Here is a 23,209-nt window from a genome sequence, read left to right on the forward strand (position 1 = left end):
ACAATAAAATTCAATCAATGGGCACTTATTTTCTTTCCCAGGTTTTTTTTGGGGGGGTTGCTACCAAAATAAGGGCTACTGCAAATACTTTGGCACATATGCCCTGTAAGAAACAGAAAATTTACAGAAGACTTTTTATGCAAAGACAGGATGATCAAAGAACCCCTTTCTCAAGATACCTTAGCCAGCAGAACTATATGCAATAAAACCCTTAACTCTGCCAGGAAGTGACGAAGAGAACTTCCCCTTCAACTGCCAATCTGACCTATATGAGCCTACAAATTGTATACAAAAGGATGGTCAGAATTAAAGGAACTATTTTAGTTGGCTGGTTGAAGCTTCCATTTTAGACCAGGTTCATAACCTGGAATCTGTGAATTTGTTTTTTAAAATATTTCGATGGCTATATTTCAACGTAATTGGTTTCTTTCGCATCCTGTATATTTTGTTTTTATGCGTTTAAAAATACTATTCTGACAGACTTGACCAGACTGTCAAACACACATATTAAAAACTCCTGAACAAAAAGAAAGTTCTTATGTAAACTGCCACCACTTCACAGGGTTTTTGCAGGGTTTCTACCAATGCTTTCCCTGCTGATAGAATAATGTACTCTCCAACTTATCTTTTTTCTATAACTTCTTCTTTAAAGCTCTTTTTACTACCACTTTGTGGTTTTCATTGGTGCCCTTGCAATCTGAACCCAAGCAATATGTTCCATCTGTCCATGTTTTTGCAGACTGTCCCATAATCCTGGAATATACTCCCTCCTCACCTACTCTCTAGCTTCCCCTCCAAAACTGAGCTCAAGTGATACTCCACAAAAATGCCTTTCCTGATCACCACCATTCCCACCACCTCTCCCCCTCCCCACCCCGCACTCAGGTTGCTATTGCTTCCAACTCTCAATTACTTTTTCTTTCCTTTGTACAAGATATACTTTCCATCTTCTTGTACATGTACATATTGTTCCCCTCAACAAAACGTAAGCTCCTTGAGGAATGACTTCCTTTTCTGTTTTTGTATCCCAGGCATCTAACATAGAACTGGCAATACAGTTAGGATTTAATAAAAGACTAATTCTATATGGGGCATTTCTTTCTGTTCAATAACAATTCTGAGAATGCTAAACTAAGGACACCACTAAAATTTCTGCGTAAGTATGGTCAAAGACTAGCAAGGCATTAAGTTCCTTTCCAAGGTGACACGGCAAGTCTGCAAGCCCCAAAGGAGGACTAGGGATACCTGGCCACCCCCAGATCAACCACCACATTCTGCTCCCTGGCAAAAGTGTTCAAATCCTGACTCTGACACTTACTAGCTATGTGCTTCAGTTTCTTCATCTGTAAAAAATGGGAATAACAGCACTTACCACACAGGACTGTTTGAGAGATCAAATTAGATGATATACTATACACACCTTACAGCACTCTATCAATGCTAGCTATTATTATTAATTAATGTTTGCTGACTGAATTATTGTATTACAAACCGTTAATAGAGAAAAGATTGCTCAGCACTGGCAAATGAACGCCTCTTTTCTCTGCATTATGTTACCAAGGTCTGCACAATCAGAAGATTTTATTGTCTTCCTGAACTTTCCATCTGTAGTATCATCACAGGATCATATCTAGAGCTAATGTCATTCCGATGTCATCAAATACAACTCCTTCATTTTACAGATAAGGAAACTGAGGCTCTAAAAAGTTAAGTCAGTCAGCCAGTAAGTATTTATCAAGTGCCTGGTTTATGCCAAGTACTGCGCTAAGTACTAGAAATTCAAAGGAAGGAAAGATAAAAACAAATAAATCAGTTCCTTCTCTTAAGAAGCTCACAGTCTAATGGGCGTGATAACATCCAAACAACTACATAAAAACAAGCTATATAAAGGATAAATTAAAAATAATCAACAGAAGGAAGACACTAGAATTAAGGAGAATCAGAAAAGGCTTCTTGTAGAAGCTGGGATTTTTAGCTGGGACATTTCCAGAAAAATTCCACAAGCTGGAATTTTTAGCTCAAGGAAGCCAAGGAAGTCAATAAAGCCAGGATGCAAAAATAAGAAAGGAGAGCATTCCAGGCATGGGGGGAGAGGCGGGGCAGCCAGTGAAAATACCCAGAGTCAGGAAATGGGATGTCTTGTTTGAGGAACAGCCAGGAAGGCAGTGTCACTGGATCACAGAGTATGGGTATGGCAGTTGGGAGAAGGGTTGTAAGGTATAAAAATACTGGAAAGGTGTGGAGAGAGGGGAGGCTCCGAAGGGCTCTGAATCCCAGAGAATTTTATATCTGATTCTGGAGGTCACAGGGAGCCAACGGAGTTAACTGAGTAAGTGGATAACATGATCAGACCTGTATTTAGGAAGATCACTTTGAAAGCTGAGTGAAAGATGAATTGGGGTACAGCGAGACTTGAGGCAGGGAGATCAACCACGAGGCTATTGCAACTGTCCAAGCATAAAGTGATGCTACCATCAGGTTAGTGGCCGTGTCAAAGAAGAGAAGGTGGTGCATGGGAGAAGCCTTTCAAAGGTGAAATTGAAAGGCCTTGGCAACACTGGATATGGTGGTAAGAAAACAGTGAGGAGTTGAGATGACTTCTAGGTTCCAAATCCAGCTGTCTAAGAGGATGGTGATACAATGGAAGTTAAGAAGAATGGTGATTTGGAGGGAAACCTAATGAGTTCACTTTTGGACATGCTGAGTTTAAGATGTCTATGGGACATCCAGTTAGAGACATTCAAGAAAGCAGTAGAAGTGAGACTGAAAGGTCGGCAGAAAGATTAGAGCTGGATTGGTAAATCTGAGAATCATCAGCATAGATACAATCATTTAATCTATGGAAGCTGATGAGATCACCGAGTGATCTCATCCCCTGGAGTGAGGGCAGAAAAGGAATGAGGACAGAGTCCTGTAGGAAACTCACGGTTAGTGGGTATAAAGTGACTTTCTCTTGCTCGCATAGTGTCTGAGGTAGGATTTGAATACTGATCTCCTCAGTGAATCAGTATGCTGCTCCATCCGTACTTAATAACACTTAGATAAGCAATTTTTAAGAAGTCATTTTAAGACAGGGGCTCTGAAAAGAATGTAATTATGGGCTATTCTCCCTATAATTAGGACACTTTAAACTTGTTCAAATTCGGTTCAATTTCAGCCTCAGATATTTACTAGCTGCGTGACCATGGGCAAATCACTTAACCTCTGTTTGCCTCAGTTTCCTCAACTATAAGATGGGAATAACAGCATCTACCTAGCTGGGTTATTGTAAAGATCAATAAGCAGTTAGCACAGTGCCTGGCACATAGTATGTATTATACAGATGCTCATTCTCTATTTCCCCCCCTCCCCTTTCTACTTCCCTCCCTTCCTACTCATTCAGTATTCTAGACATAATTTTTTCCATAGGCCACAAATTGTGCAAAGAGTGAAACCTTTTTAAAGTAACCATCTTTTGTTGCTAGCTAGGCAGATTTCATATAATCATAAAATGTTAAATTTCAAAGAATCATGCTTCAAATTATTTACTTCAAATCAAAACGCCAATTTTCCACATGAGGAAAAAACCAAAGCTATAAGAGGCTAAGAGTCTTACCAAGGTCACAGCACTGGCTAAAGCAGCCTAGAACCCATTACTAGGCTCTTTACACTATGCCACAGGAACTGAAGCAAAGCTCAAATGACAATACCATTTTGTCACCAGTCTTTAAATAGGTGACTTTTTTCCCCTCCCTGTTTAATTTATAAAGAACTCAAAGGCCCCATATAAGCCAGCCCTGATCCAGCTGCCATCTCCTCTGATACGGCACACATATCATACACACCTGAGACCATGCTACTGATACATTTCAATGCCCTAACAGGATTAAATTACAAGGCAGAGGCAGAATCCTTCAAACACACAGGGCAGGGCACAGGAGTGAAAATATCCATAACGGATCAAATGGACTCAGTTTCAGACAGATATAAAATGATATCCAAGATATTATGGACAACATGTGGTTTGATCTTCACAATTAAGTATCTAATTTCTATGCAGATGGCTCCCAACTCTATATAACCAGACATTCTATCTATCTCCTTTCTGAGCTCAAAGCCTACTTCATTTACTCCCTATTGTATATCCCCACAACTTCTATTCAATCAATTGCTAAGTGTTACCTTTTCACTTCTGTCCATGAGAATTCTCAGAGCAACCGGACCAGTGAAAGAGCTTCTTAATTAGAATTCATGCCTCTAATCTCTTTCCTTTCCAATCTACACTTCACAGAAATGCTAAAAATGATCTTCCCCAAATCAACCTCAGATTATCACTCCCCTGGCTCTAGTATCTCTAGTGATTCCCTTCTACCTCCAAGATAACAGAAATTCCTTAGCCTAGCACTGAAAACTCATAAGCTGTCTCCAGGGTCTTCTTTTATGTTCCAGCCTGACTAGTATACTTGCTGTTCCTCAAAGCAGGCATGCCAACTTTAGCCTCCAGACCCTTTGCTCAGGCTGTCATCCATTCTCAGAATGTACTCCTCTCTACCCCTACCTCTTAGACTATTATGTTTACTCTATGCTGAAAGGGCTATAAAAATGTGCATACCTTTCAACCCTGCAATACCACTTCTAGGGATGTATCCCAAAAAGATCATACAAATAAGAAAAGGACCCACATGTACAAAAATATTTATAGCAGCTCCTTTTTGTGGTGGCAAAGAACTGGAAATTGAGGGGATGTCCATCAATTGGGGAATGGCTGAACAAGTTGTGGTATATGAATGTAATGGAATAGTATTGTGCTATAAGAAATGATGAGCAGGCAGACTTCAGAAAAACCTGGAAAGACATATGAACTGAGTGAGGGGAGCAGAACCAGAAGAACATCGTACAAAGCTATAGACACACTGTGCGATGACTAACTTTGATAGACTTGGCTCTTCTCAGGAATGCAAGGTTCTAAGACAACTCCAAAAGGCTCATGATGGAAAATGCTATACACATCTAGAGAAAAAATTGAAGTCTGAATGTAGATTGAAGCATACTATTTGCCCTCTTTTTTTTGTTTTGCTTTGTTTCTTCTTTCTCTCGGTTCATTCCATTGGTTATAATTCTTCTTTGCAATATGACTAATGTGAATGTATATATAGATTGCATGCTGTCTTGGGAGGGGGAAGGGGAAGGAAAGGGAGAAAATTTAAAACTCAAAAGCTTATGGAACTGAATGTTGTAAATTTAAAATAAATAAATAAATGAGTGAATAAGTAAATAAACAAATAAATAAAAAGAATCCTATGCTTCCTTCAAGGCTAAACTCTGAGATGTGAAGAGGCCTTTCCTGATCCTAGTCATTAATTCTTTTTCTGCTTAAAATTCTCCTGCATTATTCAAGCTCTTTGAGGCCAGGGCCACATTTTTCATGGCATCAAAATCACAGTTTAAGAGACTTCAGTGGCCATCTAGTCCAAATCATGTACCTGAACAAAAATTCCTTCTAAAATAATAACCCCCAAGTGGTCACCCAACTTTGCTTGAAGATATCTAATAAGAATAAACCCAATTACTCCAGACACAGCTAATTTTTCCCTACATCAAGCCTCAATTTGCCTGTGTACCCTCCTCTCTCTGTATAATGGTCCTTGTTCTCTTTTCTGGTGCCAAGCAGAACAAGCCTCTCTCCTTCCATGTGACTATTTAAAACCGGTTATCATCACCTCTTCTCCACAAAGTTGCCTCTTCTCCAAGGTTTTGGCTTTTTTTGTCTTTATGGCAGTAGAGCCTGGCACAATATCTTTCACACAAAGGGTACTTGATAACTGAACTAAATTGTTGGATTTCAAATTATTGAATGAATTTTTTACTCATTTTCCTGCATAATTTTAGTCTCAGTAAACTCAGATAACAGATAAGTCCCAATTTTTAAAAAAGGCACAGCTAAGACAACTGATCATGAAGAAACAAAAATGCCACTACGGTCAATGAAAGAAAACAAAGGTCAGGCTAAGGGTCACTAGGGCCCCAAGTACTGACCAAAGTTCTTCACCTTTGGAAAGGGCAGCAATATTCCACATTATGTTTGAAAGAGCCTCACCGAAATCCCCAGAGAAAGTTCATCTGAATTATCATAGGATCAGAGAAGGCCTGTTAGCAATCACTTTTTTTTAAGAGAGCTCCTTTCTAGAAAGTCACAGCAATCAATCATGTGAAGCTTATGATGTACTTTATAATTAAGTGAGCTGATCATAACCACCCTCATACTCTAGAAAACGTTCTCATCTCTTCTTAATTAAAAGGCAGTGTGGGGATGGTGGCAAGAGACCTTGAGAACTAAGTAGAGTTCAAAACTGGAATGGTCCTCTCTGAGACTCAGTCTCCTTATCTACAAAATGGAGATGATAAACATCTGAACGATTTATCACACAGAACAGATATGAGGAAAGTGCTTTATAAACCTTAAAGGCAAAAACTTCCCCAAAACCCTTAGGGCATCAGAGAAATATTAATTTTTTGGCACTTCTTACTATAGCTAAAGCACTTTTAAATGATCATTATTCTTCATAACACCTTAAATCTCAAAACTATTTGGTAGATCATTAAAGTAGATTTATGTAAATCCATGGACTCACAGGATGAGAAGGGTTAGTGATCTACATCTGTAGAGTGTTCACAGAAATGAAAACTGTGGCTCCTACAAAGTACAACAGAAGGTAAATCAGTACTATCAATTAAATAACAATAAATCAACAGGGCACCAAATAGCATCAAATCGCAAGTGTTAGAAAAGGGGACCCATAAGACCATTTTGAGTTCCTCCTTACCACAGAAACCTAAATGTCCTTCCAAAACTCAGTTGCACACAAAAGATTGAGAATAATCAAGTCAAAGAGTTCAGCTTCTTTTTAAAAAATGTTTTATCTCAGAAAAAGTTGAGAGGGGAAAAATACCTTTTCTTTAGCATTTAATTGAATAGCCTTTAATTAAAGAGTTTGTAGAAAAAAATGCATCCCTTTTAAAAACTGTAAGTACTACAAATAGGACATTCACCAGAAATAAGACAAACTGAAAGAATCACTATAGACGTTGGTTCTTTTTCTAAAAATGGTTTCCTCTCCTCAAGAAGGGAAGAAAAAAAAAACCTGCCATATACATAAAAGGAAAATATTTACTAAAAGTAGGTGGTGGTTCCAGTGGTAACAGGACAAAAAGAGTCAATTCATTACTCCAGTAGTTAAGTAACAGAGTGGATAGAGCCCTTGCTTCAAATCTCTTTTACTCACTACTTTTGTTTACTCTACAACTTAGCTGAATAAATAGCTCAATCATCTTCTGGTGCTTGTTTCTTCACCTGCAAAATGGGGGAAGAAAGATAAGAAATTTACACTGAAGCAATTAAAGAGAGCAAGAAATAAGTCTACCCCGACTTCGTAACCTGGAAAGACTTATATTATCTGATGCTGAGGGAGGAGAGCAGAACCAGGAGAACATTATACATGATTACAGACACACAGTATCTCTGATGACTAACTTTGATAGACTTGGCTCTTCTCAGCAATGCAAGGTTCTAAGACAGCTCTAAAAGACTGATGATGGAAAAAGCGATTCACATCCACAGAAAGAAATACAGTCTCAATGCAGATTGAAGCCAACTATTCGCTCTTTTTTTGTTTTGTTTTTGTTTCTGTTTTGTTTCTTCTTTCTCATGGTTCATTCCCTTGGTTACAGTTCTTCTTTACAACTTGACTATTGTGAAAATGTTTAGTGTGTAGGTGTATGTAGAATTGCATCCCATGTTGGGTGGGGAGGGGGAGGAAAGGAAGGTGGAGAAAATTTGAAACTGAAAAACTTGAGGGACTGAATGTTGTAAACTAAAACTAAAAATTAATTAATTTTTAAAAAAAAAGAAAGAAGCCTACCTTAGAAAAGCATGCAAGCTAACTCCTTTATCAAACAGACTAAGAAAAGTGAGGGACCTTCCCCAACTCACACAAACGGGAGATACCAGAAGGGAATCAGATCTTCTCGCTCTCCATTCAGGGCTCTTTTCCACTTGGCCACAGTAACTAAATTTTCTTTTTTAAAAGCCTCTTAAGAACTTAAATATCTACCTCCTATGCCTAGCAGTTTCCAGCATGTCAATGCACGATGAATGATTAAACAACTGAGGACATCTCATGAACAAACAGCACCAAATCAAGATTCAGAGATTTGTAAGATCCTTCGTCTCAGGTTATAGTGTCCACTCTAAACTATAACACACACACCCCAAGGCCCCAATATGGTAGCTGCAAGAAACTCAATATTCAGTCTTGATACCAAGCTCTATTCACCTTGTACCTATCTGTCCTGTTGAAAGCTAACAAGTTTGAGTAGCTTAAACACACTTTCCCTTCTCCCCTAATCTTCAACAGGGATATCTTGACAGGTTGAGTGGGCAGACAAATACTGTGCTAGTGTCAGGATAACATACAACATTGTCTTGTGGCTCTGAAGTAGCAGTTACCACGGGCTAAGAAGAAACCGAAATACTAAGAAACTGAATCTAACCATCCCTGGGATCCCTATGACAACTTCCTTCCCTTAGAACACTATTCGAACACAATGGTGTATTCAAGTTCGATTTTAGAACATAAATGGATATTTCAAATGTGGCTGCCTGAAAACACCAAGCACAATGTCCTTGAATAGAAGGCCTCTGAGCATAAGCAAATTCATTCATGTCTCCAGAAAAAAAGCCCACATGAACAAGTATTCAGACTTACATGCATATGAACCAAAAGCAAAAAGTATAACTACCTATATTGAAATATGACCCAAAAAAACCACCTCGAAAGTCTTATTTTGATTGAGATATTTTCCAAGCAAAAGTGGATCTTAATATATATTATTAGTATTATCGATATTTAGCATTTACTACTACTGTTAGCTCCCACCCCTTTATCTCTTCCTATTTCCCCACCTCCTCTGCTCTTCTTATGAAGATTTAAAATACCTGACATCCCACTCTTGCCTTAGAATACTTCCTCTAATTTCAACACAATTTAGCAGTTTCCTCCTCATTCACAATCCTACACACTCATTTTTGAATGCAATTCAAATCTTAATACAAATATCATAACAAGCATTTCTAGATAACAAGTTAATTTTCTTGCTACAGATTCTGACCTATTTTCCATTTTAATAAATGCAAGAAAATTCCAGGAACATTTGTAGTTCCAGTTCTGCTGATCAAGAAATGTGTATGCTTGGGAGAAAATCACTTCCCCACTCTGGGACACAGTTTCCCCACCTATAAAAAGGAAGGGGATATAGGAGGCAAACTAACCTTTCCTATGGAATGAATCTCTTTGGGCAATCTAGTACTAGTACTAGTTTGCGTACCAGGGCAGCTAGGTAGTGCAGTGAGTACAGCACCAGCCCTGGAGTTGGGAGGACCTGAGTTCAAATCCGGCCTCAGACACTTGAAACACTAGCTGTGTGACCTTGGGCAAGTCACTTAACCCCAATTGCCCTGCCTTCCCTCCTACAAAAAAAAGTCTATGTACCACTTTTCAGAACAATGTTGGTCATCTATATTAATAATAGAAAGAAATTTAAACTTTATTTAGAGATTAATATATACTAATCTCTAAACTAGAGATTAGTATAAATAAAGATACCATTTCTGTTCTCATCTAAGTTCACAAACACTCTGAAATCTATCCTGTGTCCATAAGCCCCAGGTTAAGAACCACTAAACTAGATGATCTAAGGTCCTTTCCTGCTCCAAAATTCTAGGATTCTGAGTCTAAATGAATTTGTAGAGCTGAGTTTATCATAACAGGATTTTAGGTTGCGTGGCTAAAATACACAATGTTTATAATTGGTCCCCTGTATGAGGAGGCAGCATGATAAAGCTAAAAAAAACTCTGAATCTGGGAACCTAGAATTGAATCCAAACTGTGCTACTTAACTACCTGTATGACCTTAAACAAGTCATTTAATTTCTCTAAGCCACAATGACCTCTTTAGTAAAATGAAGGGATAGGAAGAAATGAATAAGCAGAACTCTTCCAACCATAAATCCTATGGCCCTCTGGCTATACAGTTACAGTATTTTACACTTTAAGTTGCCAGCTTGGGGCTGGGGGGAAAGGAGAGAAGGGAGTACTACAAAGAAAGGGAAAAGCCAGTGGGCTTATGTATACTACAAACTTACAGAAATGAAAAACTAAATTTAGTAGGATGCTAAAAAAGTATTTTACATAATAAAAAGTAAAAGACCCTGGAAATCCATGCTAACAGTGCATTTAAACAGAATGTAAAATATTTATGCTTTATTGAATAAGATCTCCAAGTTAATCAAGTATCTTGCTCACCTTCATAAAGGACTTATTCATCAAACTAAGGATACACTGAGCACCTAACTTAAAACAAAATCTCCACCCGGTAATCTACCCAAAATTACAAATACAAACCATACTGTATAAAAAAGTCATGCGTAGTCACAGTAAGTACATTTATTTAAAAATGAGGGGGAATGTAGATCTTTAGAACCAAGCTTGCCAAAAGGGCCTTTTTATGTTCTATACAACTACAAATGACCACTTGTCTTTTATCTTAAGCAACTACCTCCTTTAGACATGAAGCTTTTAAAAAATCATATTTTTTAATGTAGAGAAAAAATAACTCAATAGACAGCTTCACAAAATAGTATAATAGGAGTTTGTTGTTCAGTCATGTATGCCTCTTTGTGACCTCATTTGGGGGTTTTTTTGGCAAAGATACTGGAGTGATTTGCCATTTCCTTCTCCAGCTCATTTTACTAATGCAGAAACTGAGGCAAATAGGGTTGAGTGACTTGGCCAGGGTCACAAAGTTAGTAAAGTTAGTAACTGAAGCCAGATTTGAACTCGGGAAGGTGGTCTTCCTTACTCCAGGCCCAGCACTCTGTCCATTATGCCATCTAGCAGTTTTAAGTGTTCCCGGAATGAGAAGACTCAGATGGGTTATGATTTAAATATCTAGAAGGAATAGCCAAGATTTTTTAAAAGTATTTTTTAATTAATCTGTTCATCTTGCTACCCTTCTACCCCACTGAACAATTCAAAAAACAACCACAAGACATAGCCTTCAAAACTTATCTATAGTATCCAACTGGTTAGTTACCTTTGCCTTTTAATTTTTACTATATTAAATTTGTGCAAAAACTTTATTTTATATAATCAAAATTGCCCATTTCATCTTGTCTAATGCTTTCTTATCACTTCTTAAGTCACTCTTCAACTTATCACTTTCTTATGCTTTCACTTTCTAATTTTTTTTTCTAATTTCACTTGGTTGTGATATCCTAATGTGGTTATCCACATATTCACAGTTTTTTTCTAATTTCACTTCTGCTATCACTTTCTACTGCTTTCTTATCACTTCTTATGTCACTCTTCCACTATCCATAGATCTGGAAAGTAATTGCTTCCTTAATCCTCTAATCTCTTTATGGTGTGACCTTTGGGTCATAGTTCCATTTAGAGCTTATCTTAGGGTATACTATGAAGTGTTCCTCTAAATCTACTTTCTACCAGTATGCTGTCCAATTTTCCCAGCTGTTTTTGTTTTTAATCAAATAATTCATCCTTCCCTCAGCCATGGTTTATTAAAATGGTCATAAAACAATATGATACTATGTTGTTGGGTTTGGTTTTTTTGGTTTTGCTTTATTACGCTGCATACCTAATCTGTTCCAGTGACTGACTTTTCTTTTTTGTGAACCAGTACTAAATTGTTTTAATGATTACTGTTGTGTAGTACAGTTTGAAATCTGGTATTAAAAGACCTCTTTTTTCCTTCTTTTTTCCCAGCATTATTAGCCTGAAAATTCTTGACCTTTTGCTTGGTCGTTCACATATTTTTTTTCTAGCTCAATAAGTTTTTTGGTAGCAGTAAATAAGTAAATTGATTTAAGTAATATCATCATTTTTATTATACTAGCTAGGCCTCCTATGAGCAATTAATGTTTCTCCAGTTATTTAAGGCTGTCTTTTTTTCTGCAAAAGAATTTTTTACAACTGGATTTCTAAAGTCTTTGAATGCTGACAGATATGCTCCAAAATATTTTATAGCTTCTATAGTTATTTTGAATAGAATTTATCTTTCTAGCTCTTCTTCTTGAGTTTTGCTAGTTATATATAAGAATACTGATGATTTCTATGAATTGATGTTTTGTCCTGCAACTTTACTGGTTATTGATTATTTCACTTAATTTTTAACTGCCTTAAGGATTCTCTAAGTACACCACCATGTCATTTGCAAAAAAGCAATAATTTTCTTTTCTCTTTCCCTAAACTACTTCCCACAATTGCTTTTCTTGTCCTATTGTTATAACTAGCTACCATTTCTAAGAGAAGCAGCTAAAGGAGCTAGCAGAATATAAGATAACTGGGCCAGGAGTCAGAAAGACCTTGGTTCAAATCAGACACTTACTGTGTGACCCTGAGTAAATTACTTAATCACTGTCTGCCTCAGTTTCCTCAACTGTGAAATGGAGATGATAATAATAGCACTTAGTTCTTAGTTATTATGAGGATCAAATGTGATGATATCTGCACAGTGCTTGGCAGAAAGTAGAAGCTTAATAAATGCTTGTTCCCACCCTCCCTTCCCTTTCTTCCTTTTCAGCACTACATTAAATAGTAGCAGTAATAATAGGCATACTTTCTTTACCCCTGTTCTTACTGGAAATGCTTTAACTTTTCTCCATTACATACGTTTGCCCTTGCATTTAGATACATGCTATTTATTATACTAAGGAAATATCCACATGTGATTTCTAGAGTCTTAAATAGAAATGAGTGTTCAATTTTGTTAAGACCTTTTTCAGAATGATGATATAATAATACGGGTTTTACTCACATTAATAATATGGTTCATTTTCTTTACAGTCTTCCTTTATGTTGAACCAACACTGAATTTCTGGCATAAACCCAACTTGGTCATAATGTACAATCATTCTAGATATCATAGCATTTTCTAGTTTTTATTTAAGATGTGTGCAACAGTTCTTATTAGGTACATTAATCTGTAGTTTTTCTTCTCTGGTTTGACTTCCCCAATTTACATCTCAATACTATATTTGTACAATAGGAAGAGATCGAAAGGGTGCCTTCTCATTATTGCAAAAAAAATTTATACAGGATTGGAATTAATTGTTCTTTGAATGTCTGAAAAATTCATTTGTGAATCCATCTGGTCCTGAGATTTTTTTAATTTGGGAGTTCATTTATGGCTTGTTCAATTCCTTCTTTTTTTAATATTGGGTTACTTAGTCTATTTTTTCTTTTGTTAATACGGGTATTTCATATTTTTATAAGTATTCACCAATTTCCTTTAAATTACCAGTTTCATTAGCATATAATTGGTCAAAATAATTTCCTTTACTTCCTCCTCCACTTTTATAAGTTCTCCTTTTCTTGTTTTTGAAAACCAAGTTTATAAAACACACATCTATGAAAGTACTGAAATAGGGGCAGAGGCAAGATGGCAGCTTGAAAGCAGTGACTTGCCTAGGGCTCTCCCCCAGGACCCTCCAAACACCCATAAAAAAAGGCTTTGTGCAGGGCTCCAGCACAGGACAGCCTGCATGGTCGCTGGGTAATGTCTATCGCACACGGAGCTGGGAGCAGAGCAGAGCCCAGCATGGGCTGCGCCCAGACCAACCAGACTAGGAGCCGGGTGGAACAGGCCCTAGCGCCCTGAATCAGTGAGCTGTGGCAGTTACCAGACTTCTCAACCCACACACACCAAAGAAAACAGAGAAGATTAGTGGGAAAATAACTGCGGGGACAGAGTGAAAGGAGTTCCCGGTTAGGCCACCAGCCCTGGGGGCAGCGAAGGTGGTCCAGCTACAGAAATGCAGCTGCTTCAGGCCCCAGGCCCACCTGGTGGGAGGAATTAAGTGGCGGATCTAAGAGGGAGTGCAGAGCCTCCTTAATATCTGAGTCGTGGTCCAGGTTGGCAGTTCTTGGGGGAGGAGGAGCACTGTGTGGCAGAGCTTGCTATGTAGAAATAGCTCTGAAAACAACAGCGCAGCCCCTCAAACTTGGGAAAAAGTATTCTCTACTCTACAAGCAGTCATACCCCGCTGAAAAACTCAAGGGTCAAGTAGTTGGCGGGGAATATGGCCAGACAGTGAAAACAGACTCAGATTCAGACTCAGACTTTGGAATCTTTCTTTGGGGACAAAGAAGATCAAAACATACAGCCAGAAGAAGTCAACAAGGTCAAAGAGCCTACATCAAAAGCCTCCAAGAAAAACATGAAGTGGTCTGATGGCCACGGAAGAGCTCAAAAAGGATTTGGAAAAGCAAATTAGAGAAATAGAGGAAAAATTGGGAAGAGAAATGAGAATGATGCAAGAAAACCATGAAAAACAAGTCAGTGACTTGCTAAAGGAGACCCAAAAAAATACTGAAGAAAATAACACCTTAAAAAGTAGACTAACTCAAATGGCAAAAGGGGTCCAAAAAGCCAATGAGGAGAAGAATGTCTTCAAAGACAGAATTAACCAAATGGAATAGGAGGTCCAAAAGACCACTGAAGAAAATACCACCTTAAAAATTAGATTGGAGCAAGTGGAAGCTAGTGACTTTAGGAGAAATCAAGATATTATAAAACAGAACCAAAGGAATGAAAAAGTGGAAGACAAGGTGAAATATCTCATTGGAAAAACCACTGACCTGGAAAATAGATCCAGGAGAGATAATTTAAAAATTATTGGACTACCTGAAAGCCATGATCAAAAAAAGAGCCTAGATATCATCTTTCAAGAAATTATCAAGCAGAACTACCCTGATATTCTAGAGCCAGAGGGTAAAATAGAAATTGAATGAATCTACCAATCGCCTCCTGACAAAGATCCCAAAAAGAAAACTAGGAATATTGTCGCCAAATTCCAGAGCTCCCAGGTCAAGGAGAAAATACTACAAGCAGCCAGAAAGAAACAGTTTGAGTACTGTGGAAACACAATCAGGATAACACAAGATCTAGCAGCTTCTACATTTTTCAAAGGGCTTGGAATATGATATTCCGGAGGTCAATGGAGCTAGGATTAAAACCAAGAATCACCTATCTAGCAAAACTGAGTATCATGCTCCAAGGCAAAATGTGGATTTTCAATAAAATAGAGGACTTTCAAGCTTTCTCAGTGAAAAGACCAGAGCTGAATAGAAAATTTGACTTTCGAATACAAGAATCAAGAGAAGAATGAAAAGGTAATCAAGAAAGAGAAATCATAAGGGACTTACTAAATTTGAACTGTTTTGTTTACATTCCTACATGGAAAGATTATGGGTATAACTCATATATATATACATACATACATATATATGTGTGTGTGTATGTATATATATACAGAGGGCACAGGGTGAGTTGAATATGAAGGAATAATACCTTAAAAAAATCAAATTAAAGGATGAGAGAGAAATATATTGAGAGAGGGAGAAAGGGAGAGAAAGAATGGGGTAAATTATCTCACATAAAAGTGGCAAGAAAAAGCAGTTCTGTTGGGAGAGGAGAGGGGGCAGGGAGGGGGAATGAGTGAATTTTGCTCTCATCAAATTTGACCTGAGGAGGGAATAACATACACACTTGGGTATCTTACCCCTCAGGAAAGAAGGAGGAAGGAAATAAAAGGGGGGGGGAACGATAGAAGGGAGGGCAGATGGGGGGAGGGGGTAATCAAAAGTAAACACTTTGGAAAATGGACAGGGTCAAGGGAGAAAACTGAATAAAGGGGGACAGGATAGGATGGAGGGAAATATAGTTAGTCTTTCACGACATGATTATTGTGGAAGTGTTTTGCATATTGATACATGGGTGGCCTATGTTGAATTGCTTGCCTTCTTAGGGAGGGTAGGTGGGGAGGGAAGAGGGGAGAGAATTTGGAACTCAAAGTTTTAAAAGCAGATGTTAAAAAAAAAGTTTTTGCATGCAACTAGGAAATAAGATACACAGGCAATGGGGCATAGAAATCTATCTTGCCTTACGAGAAAGTAAGGGAAAAGCGGATGGGGGGAGTGGGGTGACAGAAGGGAGGGCTGACTGGGGAATGAGGCAATCAGAATACATGCCATCTTGGAGTGGGGGGGGGGGTAGAAATGGGTAGAAAATTTGTAATTCAAACTCTTGTGAAAATATTAAATAAATAAATTTTAAAAATAAAAAATATTTAAAATAAAAAACATATTTAAAAATTTTTTTTTAAAATTAAGCAGAAAGTACTGAAATAGACCATTATAACTATGTCTGGGGTATGACTCTTAGGATGAAGTTTCAAAGAGAGAATAAGTCACTTTATTTAATTAAGTTCCAAAAAACATATCAACATTCTCTCCCTTTCCCTGTCCCTCAAAAACAATACCTGGAAGTGAGGGCTACATACAGGGTGTTCCTAAAGTCTGGACACATAGGCAATTGACAGCAAAGTGGAGTTATTGCATTGAGTTCAAGTGAATCTTGCAAAGAGCATCAACCTTTGCATTACAAATGATGGAAATCATATTGAGGATGTTATTTGTTAATATTCCAACTAAATAAAAATTCCATTCAGTTCATTTCTTGAAAATATGCATTTTTGCCTATGTGTCCAGACTTCAGGAACACTTTGTATACTTTTGTATTATTAAATCATCTCTTTGCTTTGTTTACATAGGTACCAAAAAAGGTTACAAAAATGAATGAATGGACAGGAAATAATTAAGTGCTCGGCACTGGGGATACAAATATAAAATGCTATGCTGGTGAAAATTCTGCAAGTAAAAACAAACTAAGTACTCTACCTATACCAAGTTTGTATATTTTTTAATAGATTTGTAGAATGCCAAACCAAAACCCAACCAGTAAACTGGGATCTGCTGATATATTTCAAAACCTTCATCAGCTAGTAAAAGTTGTATCCTGGCTAGTTGCTGTAACCTCCCTCCTCTCTCCTCTACTCTCATTCCACTTAAAGGCTTCAATCAACACCGACTTCATTTCTCTCAAGGTTTGTCTCACACTCTTACTCACAAGACACCCAATCCTCCTATTCCACTTTAAGGGCTTTGGGAACGAATACCTTCTCCTATGTCACCTGAAGGACTCTGGAAACGAATGGTAGCTTCTCTTCACAAAAAGGTTAGAGATTCCTGCTGTTATGTGATGGGAGAGCATCTATCATCTGAAAAACTAAGATTCTATCCTTCATACAAAAATCACTTTGATAAAATAAGAAGTTAAAGAAATGGATGGAATTTTGACCAATAACTATTCAACTAAGCTCTGCCTCTATCATTAGGCCTTTGGCAATATATGCTGGTCATTACAATCAATTCCCCCTCACCCTTATTGCAATGTAATAGTCATGAGTTTTACCATCTCACTGTGGTCATCCACATGCCTGCCAAGGAGAAAAAAGCTTTATGAAGATATTGTTGCTTCCTGTTACCTACTCCATAACCCAGAAATCTCTGCTTTGGTATGATTTATGAGTGCTTACAAATTATATCAGAGCTCAGTCTACTGGAAATATTAGGACAACTCCCCCATATTGGAAACTTCATACCAACTCCCAAGTTGGGAAGCACAGACTACTTCTGAAAGGCCTTATCCACCTTAATCACTCATTTTACAAAAGCACTAGAAACTATTGTAAGTACCCAGAAAAACGAGCTGAGTGCCTTCTGACTTCCATAATCTTTTCTGGCTCTCCTCTCAAAGTCATGAAGGAAGAAAGATCAATGAAAACCAAGTTTTAGGAGATAAAACAGGAAAGGTTCTTTCTTTTTAGCATCCTACCAAAAACATTTTATCCTCCTCCCAGTTCTGCCTCCATAAATGTGTGGCCCAGTGGTTACAGCGTTAACACTAAAAGTTTGAGGACCCTCGACTTTGAAAGAATCTCTTGCTAACTAACATAAGTCGGCCAGTACCTCCCTGAAGGAGAGAAAGATCCCCTAGGATCTGTCAATGCCTTTTCCCAGTGAGGCCTCCCAAGTCATTCTCTTCTTCATCATCACCATCAACACAGCATTTATATAGCACTTTAAGGATTACAAAACACTTTATAAAAATAATCTCATTTCAGCCTCACAACAACCCTGAAAGGTAAATATTATTCCCATTTTGCAGATAAGGAAACTAAGGCAAAGGGAATTAAGTAACCTGTCAAGGTCACACAGCTATTAAGTGTCTGAGGCATGACTCACACTCAGGTCTTCCTGAGTCCAAGTCCCACACTCTGCCCACCTAGCTCCCTTCATGGCCAGCTCCATTCTATCTCTTTCACAAAGTTCTTTCTGATCACTCCAACCCTGATCTCTCCCCTATGAAATCCTACAGCATATAGTCTGTACCATGTCATTTAGCTCTTCAATATTTACTGGCCACACTGTTAACTGCTGTTTCAAGCATGTCAGTCTTGTCTCCTCCTAACTAGCTCCTAAGGGCATAGTTAAACTCTTACATAGGAAAATCCGACTGATTAACAGAGTCTTGATTTCGATTATTTGCACACGGTAAGTCATGCTGCCCCAACCTGATGACACTTGAGGTTAGAGAGGGAGGCAGGGTGTGGCTGCTATGTGTGGAACATTATTTTCTTTCCATAGAGCCTTGTTACAGTTCAGAAGGAGTCTAGAAACCTGGAAGTTTTAGCCTCCTCCATTTGGTCCAGGCGTTCTAGTCTCCTATTTTACCTGCTGTCCTTTCCATTCAAGCCTCACCTTCCTCCAGTCAAGGTGAAGAGCAATGGAACGGGGGCAATGAGATATCAGCATGACAGCTTTTTCAGTGCCTTTCCCTCACATCCCTTTTTCACCCTGGACACAAGACTAAGACTAAGTTAAAGTGTCTACAAGAGATGCCTCCTAAAGATCAAGAAACCCCTGTACTATTTTAGGACCCCATAATGCCTAGTGCAACATCAAACATATAGCTGCCCTTCAAATGTCTGCTGAATTGTTTTTCACCTACTTGGTTTCCTCCTCTTGAAAATGAAATTCGTTATACTAAAAAAAAGTCACTAAATAGTGTATTTGCTTGACCACCACAGTGCTAGAAGTGAGCTTATACCCTAAAGAGTTCAAAGATGAAGGAAAAATTCCTATGCAAATAAAAATATTTTTTATGGTAATAAATATTACACAAAGTAAATGTCCATCAGCTGGGGAGAGTTGAACAATTTATAGTATATGAATAGAATGCATTATTAAAAATAATAATGTAATTGCATCATAAGATATAATGAAAATGAAAAATTCAGAGAAACTTGTCTACCTAAGTTTCTTAATGCAGAGTGACAGTAACAGAATCCAGAGAACAATTTACATAATAACCACAGTAGTGCAAAGAAAATGCAAGAACTCTGGTCAATACAACGACAGAAAAATCTGATTCCATAATAATAATGGCAAAATATATTTCCCTTGGAGGCAGCATGATCCAATGGATTTAAAGTTGAAAGTAAATTCTAAGGCTTTCTAGATCAACCTCCTCATTTTACAAATGAGGAAACTGAGAAGTCAGAGGTTAAAATTCTGCCTCGGTCACTTACTACCTCTGGGCAAGTCACAACTTTCCTAGCTAACCAGACAGCAAAGTAGTTTTAATATCATTAGCCTAAGCAGAATAGTAAAGAAGGGAATATGAGGTAAAGAACACTATGAAATCTATCCCCCACACCTCCCCAAAATGCCATCTGGATTATCAATGCCACTGCTCCCCTACGAGTGATTATACAAAGCCTCATTCATCTTTTTTTTAATTAAATAATTTTCTGCAGTAATACAATGATCCAAGACAAGTTCAAGAGTCTCATGATGGAAGATGCTACAATCCAGAGAAAGAACTATGAGCAGATAGAAGCATACTATTTTCACTTTTGGGGGATTTTTTGTGGCTTTTCCCTTTTGTTCTGTTTCTTCTTTCACAACATGACTAATGGGGAAATATATTTACATGATTGCACATGTATAACCTATATCAGATTGCTTGCCATCCTGAGCAGGAGGGATGGGAGGGAGAAAAAATTTGAAACTTAAAATCTTATTTTAAAAAATGAATGTTGAAAACTATCTTTACATGTAATTTGAAAAAATAGAATATTATTTACAAAAAAAAATTTTCCTGCTGTGTGCATTCAACAGGAGGGAGTCTCCTCATAGACAACTATACAAAATACAACTAATATCAAATAGGAATTTGTCTATGACAAAAAACAGCATCTGTAGTCAATGAAAAATTATTTTTAAGCTCTGGCCAAATGTATCATAAAATTGGTATTCATCTACATTTCATTTTAAGAATATGAAGCACAGCACACGTGCTATTTTTTAAAGAACAGAATTATTTTCCCCTTTTTATTCCTCCTATAAAACATAACTAGTTTCCCCTTTCTCTTCCTCTTATTAACTTTTAGGCCTTAAAAGAAAAACAAACAAAAGAAGAAGCAGAGTTGTGGAACTTTTTCATTTTCAAAAACTATTTGAAAAAAAATAATCCAGTCTCTTCAAACCACAATTGACAAAATATGTCGAATGAGTAAATATTTATGATAGACTTCTTTCCAACTTCAGAAAAACCCATTTCTTTTTATTTTAAATTTACAAAATTAACCACTTTTATCTAAATAAGATCAGCTTTGACACCATACTAAATTAGCCAAGAAGTATTTGTTGAGCACCTACTATGTGTCAACTATTGTACAAGAGCAGAAGCAGCATGATTTGGTCCCTCTCCTCAGAATCTCAAAGTGGAGACAACACCAACACACACAAAACAATGTCACAAGACAGAGTGCCAAACAATAAAGAGACACGCCTAAGGAATCTTCACAGAAGAGGTATAATTAATTATCGTAGCAACAACAACAACAGCTGGCACCTTCCATGTGCAAGTACTATGCTAAGTACTTTATAAATCTTATTTCACTTGATCCTTACGAATATCCTAAGAGATAGGTGCTCTTGTATCTGTATTTTACAGCTGAGGAAACTAAAGCCAACAGAAGTTAAGTGATTTGCCCAAGGTCACACAGTTAGTAAATGCCTCAGTCTGGATGTGAAATCAGGCCAGAGGTCTTGTCACTGTATCATCTAACTGCCTCTAAGGTAGGCTCTGAAAGGTCCAAATCTGACTTGGATTTAGAAAGCCAAAAGAGATAAAATTAGGAATCACATGTCAAATTCAATGCAAAGAGTCAAAAGCCCTTGCTTTCTGTAACATACACAAATCAATTTGTGGACATAATATCCAAACATCCAATTTCCATATGACATTTAGAAGCACAATGGATTTGGAAGGGGGATAAAAACAACAGAGAGTTGATTCTGAAGGAACCAAATAAATGATCAAGAACCAAGAACAAGGGAGAATGACAGACAGTACAAGAGCTTTGACTTCCATTAGTCTCATTTTTTTCTTATTAAGAGTTCAGTATTTGGAATGGAGAAGTGCTTCACTTTCCCAGCCAGTTCAGTTATGGAACATGCCCTACTACCATTGTCCCCAAGGATACCATGTGATATCTGTCTTTCGAGAACCTACAATGTGTCAGCCAGTCCATTACACATAGGTCACAAAAGAGTTCCTGGCAATCAATGCCATTTCTGGCCAGGGACCTGGGCTGGCTTCTAACCAGAAACCTTAAGATATTGAGCTTTTCACGCTCACTATCTAATTACCAATCCCATCCCCCAGAGGCTATCAACAGTGACTATTTGCTATTCATGAAGGACCATTCACATATTCTCCCATGACCCCACTTTCATCACTTCCAAGAAACGAGTACTGTAACTTTAGGGTTGCAAATGCTTATAAACTTTCCAATATATAACTTCTCCTTTCTATTCATTTGGCTTCCTTAAAAAGATACACTGGACAAGGATTTCATATTACTTAAACCCAAAGAAAGGGAATCATCTATTTCTTCTGGTACCAAACATCCCAAAGCCACAAATCACTAGGTATAATACTTTACTGGTATCAAAGAAACCACACTGCTTCTTACATATAATGTTCTTAATAGAAAGATTGCAGAAATGAAATAACTTAACCCAACCTTCCATAGAAGATTTTTCTTAAGCAAAGCTTACCTTATAATTACTAGAGTTCACCCAAGAAGTGGCAAGTCCATCCACAAGCTTATCTAACATGGTCTGGTCATGCTCGAGATCGGCAGACTTCTGCTTGTCTGAGAAATAGTCTATTAACTCTTGGCCCACTTGTAGTCGTTTCCCCACATCTTTCTGCAACACCTGTGCCAAGCAAGACTCCATTCGGTACTCCATGGTGGAATTCAAATACAGCCCGGGCCAGAGAAAGCTAGAGGGCAGTCAGGCTGAATCCCCCCACTAGGAAGGCTTCCTGGAGGCTGCCTCTTTGTTTGACAAAGGTTACTGAGGGCCTTGGTTTCAAAGATGCAATCCGGGGAATGGCAACAATGCACCATGTGTGTCTCAAGAGCAGCTGGGAGGATATTAAAAGTCCAATTTAAATAACTAGCAGGAGATAAAGTATTGAGTAGCGCAGCAATGCTATGCTATTGACTCTGGAATACTTCATAATTCAGCAGTCCATTCTGAAAAAGAAGAAAAAGAGGAAAAATGAATAGAGATTAAGCAGGCATAAATGTTATAAAACATCAAAATCAGGGACAGAGCAAACCATATTGTAGAGTGAGCTATAATTATGTGTGGAGTGAGAAACATTAACATTTGGCAACCAGATCTGAACAGCATAATTATTATTTTTATCAGGATATACATTGATATCCAAAGAAGAGAAGTGACGAGCTCCATAGTCAATGTAGGATTTTCAGAACTTTATAGCATATAAATGCAGTAGGCACAAAAGCAGTCATTCCCCATAGTTTAACACACAATTCCAAGCTCGAATCTCAACCAGTCTATCTGACTCATACAGCAGTTCACCAGTTTAAGTTCATTCTTTCAAATAACCAAAGAACTGGAAACAGGGGCACCTCCCACAGAAATATTTGACACCATTTTGCCAGCCTGACCCCATTAACTTAAGTTTGCCATGTGGGACCTGCCTTCTAATTGCAGTCTTTGCAGTGTTGGTGTACAAGCTGCCCAGCCTCAAAGTAAGAAGAAATTTGGTCTCTGTCTACTTATCTCTCTAGTGTGTTACCGATCCAAGCCCATCACAATGTGCAAAACTGAAAATAGCACTACTTTTGCTTGATGAATTATTATGC

General features: G+C 37.8%; 1 protein-coding gene across 3 annotated transcripts in view; it reads right to left on the reverse strand.

Moving 5' to 3' along the window:
- The window catches only part of CLASP1 (cytoplasmic linker associated protein 1), a 357,318-nt gene that overhangs the window by 292,567 nt on the left and 41,542 nt on the right, over nucleotides 1-23,209 (reverse strand). For all 3 annotated transcript variants that reach the window (XM_036744771.1, XM_036744772.1, XM_036744770.1), the window contains exon 2: nucleotides 22,086-22,570. In XM_036744771.1, coding sequence (XP_036600666.1) covers nucleotides 22,086-22,280 — 195 coding nt within the window. In that variant the 5' untranslated portion in view covers nucleotides 22,281-22,570. The remainder of the gene's footprint in view (nucleotides 1-22,085; nucleotides 22,571-23,209) is intronic.

This window comes from Trichosurus vulpecula, chromosome 2 (genome assembly GCF_011100635.1).
Source record: "Trichosurus vulpecula isolate mTriVul1 chromosome 2, mTriVul1.pri, whole genome shotgun sequence".
NCBI classification, from domain to species: Eukaryota; Metazoa; Chordata; class Mammalia; order Diprotodontia; family Phalangeridae; genus Trichosurus; species Trichosurus vulpecula.